Raw genomic sequence first — 6,000 nt, 5'->3', positions numbered from 1 at the left:
TATTTTGTCATCTGAATGGCCCAGAGTCAGTCTGACACCAAAATTTTAGCCACAGATTTTCAGGATGTTGATGAAATAGCTCTACTGCAGATGAGTTATCACTAACCCCCTGGTTGTAATGATTCATGCACTTCCTTTCAAATTCCATTTTTCCTTCTCGTGTGCTCTATAACCTATTTCCAGAAAGAGTATTGGTTACACCAGTCTTTACTAGTTAAATGTTACTTTTTCTAGCCAACTGTTTTTGTTCTGCTTTCCTTTTAACAGGAAGATGAAACAACTGAAAATTAGTCCACATTGTACCCTTTTTTCTGCACCTTTTGCAGAAACATTTAGTAGGTGTTGCCATAAGAGGCAGAATGCTGAACTCATCTGACTGCACAGGGCATTTCTGTATCTGTAATATAGTTTCCAATGCCTACAATTGGATAATACCAATGTCACCCTAATATTTTCTCTGTGTAAAGGAATCGTGCAGTAATTAAACAAACATGCATTTGGAGGTGCTTTGATACATCATAAAGCAAATGGAAAATCCTGTTTGTTATCATTCACATTCGTTTGATACTGCCTGAAGCTGGTAAAAGGATATTAATGGCTTACAGCTTGAAAATTTCATTAGCAATGGCTTTTATTTAATCATTCTCATTATTTTCAAAGGCTTGTTTGCATTCTTAATTATTAGTGTACATTCCTCCTCCAAATTCCCATCTGGTAATGTTCTTCAGTACTATTCTTTAGTGTGGAACTTCCAGCAGGTGATGTTAAAATACTAAAAAATCCCAGCTGTCTCCGTCCTCTTTGCTTTTGTGTGTCTCAGCTTACGCTGCTTTCCTATGTTTGATGAGTCATTGCATTTACTTTGCACTGATACTTTCACATTTGAGACCTGAGCGGTAATTCTGATTTCCTTTTCTGATCAGAAAAAGCTCCATTCTTTTTTCTCCTGTAGGTATCACTGGATTTTTGTCAGATCAGAGAAACCCTCTTTTCCAAGTTGTGACTTCACAGGATGTTGTGTCAATGGCATGCAGGTGTACCTGATCACTTTTGGAGGTACTTGGTGCTTGGTTAGCAGTCCAGGTCCCAAAGGGATGTTGCTTTATAATTTAGCTGAATATTATGAAGATCTAAAACATAAACGATATAAAATATAACAATCAAGTATGAGAATATAAATGAACATTTCAAATACCAGAGACTCCCAACTATACAAATATAAAATTGCTTTTACGCCTTGTCACGGCCATAGGGTAGCACTGGCTATTCCTGAGTATTGATGCATGTCCTTAGAGTAGTACAGGCCAGTATTTCAAGTTTAGCAGAGCATTTTAAGAGACTAGGAATCACAGACTGGCCCATGGTTTGATCACTCCTGCAAGCAAATAAAACAGCACCTTTTTCCTGATAGGGCTCTGATAGTACCAGCTCCAGCTCTCCACCCTGCTCCTCAGCCAACTACTGCCACTTGCAGCAGAGAGACTGGGAAGAGATTTCCTTCAAAGAGATTTCCTTCTGCACCTCCTCTAACCTCTTTCCCCTGCTCTGCTGCCTGCCTTGCTACCAGCAAAGGAAAATGTCAGGCAGCTGTGAAGATGAACATGGTCTCACGCCCTGCGGTTTCTGCTGCTGCATGGTGGTCACTTGCCCTCATGCCTCTTCTCAGTGAACCCATCAGCTGTCAGTGACACTCCCTCAACCTGTGTTTCAGCCCTGCCAGTGAAGAAGGGAAGAGGAGCAGTGCATTGGTGAAGGGATATTGCCTTTCCCCACCTGCTGCTGCTACTTGGTTAAGAAGAAAAAAACCCTATCCCTGCATTTTTTTTTTTCTTTTCTTATCATGGAGCTGAGCCTACAGAGGTGGACAAAGGATGATTAAAACCTGCTGAGCCAGCAGACTTGGCACAAAACCAAGAAGAACCTTGAAATATTGAAAGGCATTGTAAAAAACTGGTAACCTCAGATGATTTTTCGTGATGATGAGAAGATGAAAGCTGGAAACACGTAACTGAATTACTGTTTGTAGATATGCAGCACTTCTGAAGTTAAATCAAAGTATCATGTTCGCTGTAGTTAAAGTAGTTAATATTTGCCAGATTAGCTTGAGGCGTTTGATGTAATATGAAGATAACAGTGGCACAGCGTGCTTACACAGATAAAATGAGACATACTCACATCCAACCCTTTTCACAGAAACACACCATCAGCACAGTTCCTCTTCAACCTGCAAAACCTTATTTTACTAATACCTTCAACGGATTATGTTGTAACAGTGCAGGAAGTGATTCATTTTAGACATGAAAATGTAGTTATACTTCAAAGTACTTTATCACTTTTTTGTTTCAACTTTATGTACAGCAAGTGGGTAAAACTTCTAAAGCATTTAGCTGTATGAATTTGCCCCATGTACTCTACCCACCGTGGCAGGAGAACTATTTGTCAGCAGAATTTCTTCTCACAGCCTACTCTTATCAATAAGACACATGTGATTACTAAGCTAAAATGGTATGTGAAAACATATGGTGTTTTGGAGCTGCTTGGTTACTGTGGAGGATAAATAGCTCCTGACCCCAACCAGGATCTTTTCGTGAAAAAAGAGCGGGGTTCCCATGCCTTATAAAGGCATGGGCAGGCTTATTCCAGCGCTCAAGAAGGGGCGGTAGCGGGTTCGTGCTGCTGAGTTTTTTCCAGCAGCGGTCGCAGGCGAATGAAGAAGTTGAGCTGAAACTGCGAACACTTCATCCCGGCACAGCGGCAAAACTCAGTCAAGGGAGGAGGAAGCAGGTGAAATTAAAAAAAAAAAAAAAACAAAACCGAAATCCACTTGGTCATGGGAAAATCAGGTGAGCAAATGCCTTCGTGCAGTTGGCTGTGTGTTCGCACGAAGTCCGTGCCTGGTTTTGTGCTTGGAAAGCATTGCTAAAGCGTTCAGTGGCTTTCCTCGGAGAAAGCTGCTTTCATTTGTGCATGGTACAGCCTGGGAGGAGCTTTCTCTCTGACAAAGGGTTAGACTGGAAAAAAAGAAAAGAAAAGCGACCTCCCTCCTCAGCCTGCACAGTTTAGAGGTAGTTGTATTTCATATACAGTTTATATTTTGTAGCGTAAAGTACTTTTGATTTGCTGTAAAAAATTACTATGAGCCCTGTAGCTTTAAAGTTATTTCGTGTCTTGCTGTCTGATGAAATTTACCAGCCTTGCAGATAAGCAGCAGGATGCTTCGAGGGGGGTAAGCTTTATCACCCTTCCTGTCGGAAGGATTTAGGTTTAAGATTTGGTAACCATTTAACTGAGGACAGCTTTGCTCAGCTCCTAAGTCTCTCCCCAGCTGTGCAAATATTCTTCAAGACTTTTCCTGCTGCTGCTGCCTGTGCTGTTGGTTCTTTCCCCCCTGCTGCTGGCTGTCTGTGTGCCCTGCTCAGTTTGGGTTGGGAAAGACTTCTCTGAAGCTGCCAAGGAGCCAGAGACCTTAAGAAGGGAATGCTCATGCGCCGGGTATTCTCCACTTTTGTCCTGTTAAAGCCATGAGTGAAAATTTGCCCCCAGTTTCTGAAACAGCTGTGAAACTGAATGGAATTTTTTGTTCTTGTGCTTAGGGCATAGTTTCTGTGACAAATCAGAGCCTGGTGGCACGTTGTCTGTCTGTCTTGTGTGTAAACAGCACATATGGGGATGTGCTCAGCAACACCTAGTACTTGATTGACTCAAAACTATAGGCCTCTTCAGAGAAACTTAGGGAAAATCTTTGTGTGAGTAACACTTTAAAGGGCCTCAGCATGGGTGTATTGGGATTTTTTTCCTTTTTCTTTATTTTTAAAGGTCAGCTTCCTAGATGAGATCAGAGCTGTTTGCAAATGTGACTGTAAAGGGCTTACTGGTGACTGTAAAGGGCTTACTGGTATGATGCCCAGTCCAGGCAAACCACCTGCTTTTTTTTTTTTGCAAAGTCCAGCTGCCAGTGGGTGGGTTTGGCAGCTGGATTGGGATAAATAACCTCATAACAATTTAAGTAAGTGTAGTTGCTGTGAAGTATCAAGTTCAGCACTTCCCATGCTAACAGCATAAAAAGTACAAATACCAAGTAAGTGTAGTGCCTGTACATTACATTAACAAAGCACATTGGGCAAAAGCAGTAGAGATACTCTATTGTGCACCTCCCAATCCCCAAAGGAATAAAAATCTCCTTTTGTTTTAATACATGCAAATTGCTAAAACAGTCATGAGGCAAGAACCATTTTGAGTTTTTGCCCTGCACATTTATTGCTGTGCATTAGTTGATTTTTACAGACTTAGGAACAATGACAGATCAGAAACTCCCTATGCCAAGGTTTGGGTAATGTTTGCACCCCTGAGTGGTTATGCAAATAGAGCTTGAGATCTAGGTACCTGTTAAAAATGTTTTGTCACTTGTGCTGCACTTTTAAAATCAATGTTAAACTGGGTCCAGATTACTGTCTTTGAGCTGTGTGCAATATTTTTAGATGAATCATAAAACTGAGATCCTGTCCTGAAAATTGGTTTATTGACTAAATCCCATCTGCCCTTTCTAGTGCACTGAAGTCTTCAAATTCCTGTCTGAGATCATTCAGTGTGGTTTGCCTTTGAATGAGGAGAGCAGCTGTTTTACAGAGTACTGCTTCCTCTGTGTTTTGTGTGCAATACCTCGTGTTCCCTCTGTAGTACTCTTAAGGTGTGATGCAGGGAAGTTTCTCTGTACTAGGGTACATGAACATGTAACAGGTTGTGATCTGTCTGACCTCAGAACAAGCTCATTTCTCCTCTCCTCAGTCAGAAAGATTAAGGCAGAGATTACCTGAAGGTTTAATTTAAGGATGTTCTAATTCATGACAAGTGGGGACACTGTAATATGAATGAGCAGTTTCTTTAACTTTTTGTTTTTGCTAAATCTGTCTTGAGGTCTAAATATCCCCACGCAAAGAAAACCTGCTATTGAAAATCTCGGTTCTTCAATAAAAACTCTCCAACAATGTTGTATTACTAGTCGTTAGATTATATTTGAAGCAATGTTCATTCCAAGTGTCAGAGCTGGAGACTTACCACTGCTTTGCTTCGTTGAATAGAGCTGAGTGTCGAAAGCATCGGCACCTCTGACTCAGCTTTTTTCCTTGGAAGCTGCAGGCTGCTGAAACCAAATTCATACTGCAACTTCCTTGTCAGGATTAGAAAAATGCCTCCCGTGGTCGTAACTCCTGCAAATACTTAAGCCAAACACAGAGACCCCACCTGCCCTCCCCCAGGCCTTCTCTTTTCAGACTCCATTTGGATAGCGGGGGCTGCAGGCAGCCACTCTCACAGGTCCCAGAGCGCCCTAACCAAGAAGCCAGGGATAAGTATTTCTGCAGGAAAGGAGGGCTGGTGAGCTGGCAGCTCTCCGTTGCCCTGGTGCTGCGAGAGCCGTGCTGGCAGGGCTCTGACCGCGCTGCAGCTGTGCGCGGCCGGAGGCCGGGGTCCTGCGGGCAGCCCGCGCCCCACAGGGGATATCCATCCCTGCGAGCAGCTGCCGGCGATGCTCAGGAAAGCAGCTGGCTGCAAGCTCCACTCCTCCGCTTTGGAGCACGGGGATTTCTGCTGAGCAGTGGGAGTCTCTGAAAAGGCTGGGATGGTGGTAGGAAAAGGCTGCTAAAGGCCTCATTTCTTCCACTTCCCCCCGGGTTCAGCCTCGTGGGGGAAGGGAGCTCGCCCTGCGGGGGAATAGCCCTCTTTATTCTGGCAAGTGGATGCAGACGGTGTCAAAGACAAGGTCACGCTCAGTAAATACTGCTATCCTTTTACAGAGTTTGGCTTTCTTTTTATAGTTTAGTCTTATTTTTCTGCTGTTTTTTTCTCATTTTTTCTCCCTTTTACAAATGTGGGTGGGACTCCAGAGAAAGGGCAGGGAGTTACCCACTGCTCTGCATGTTGACTCAGTACAAAAAATAGAGAGGCTGAGAAAGGGTTTTGACAAAAGGAAAAGAGACAGGAACCAGACTCAATGCAGTTTTC

At 43.0% G+C, this 6,000-nt stretch overlaps 1 protein-coding gene across 1 annotated transcript in view; it reads left to right on the top strand.

Moving 5' to 3' along the window:
- Positions 1-2,100: 2,100 nt before the first annotated feature.
- The window catches only part of GLIPR2 (GLI pathogenesis related 2), a 26,791-nt gene continuing 22,891 nt past the window's right edge, over positions 2,101-6,000 (top strand). Inside the window, exon 1 of the mRNA XM_048289362.1 lies at positions 2,101-2,843. Coding sequence (XP_048145319.1) covers positions 2,831-2,843 — 13 coding nt within the window. The 5' untranslated portion in view covers positions 2,101-2,830. The remainder of the gene's footprint in view (positions 2,844-6,000) is intronic.

Source organism: Corvus hawaiiensis, chromosome 30 (assembly GCF_020740725.1).
Source record: "Corvus hawaiiensis isolate bCorHaw1 chromosome 30, bCorHaw1.pri.cur, whole genome shotgun sequence".
NCBI lineage: Eukaryota > Metazoa > Chordata > Aves > Passeriformes > Corvidae > Corvus > Corvus hawaiiensis.
This window is presented reverse-complemented; position numbering and strand designations above follow the sequence as displayed.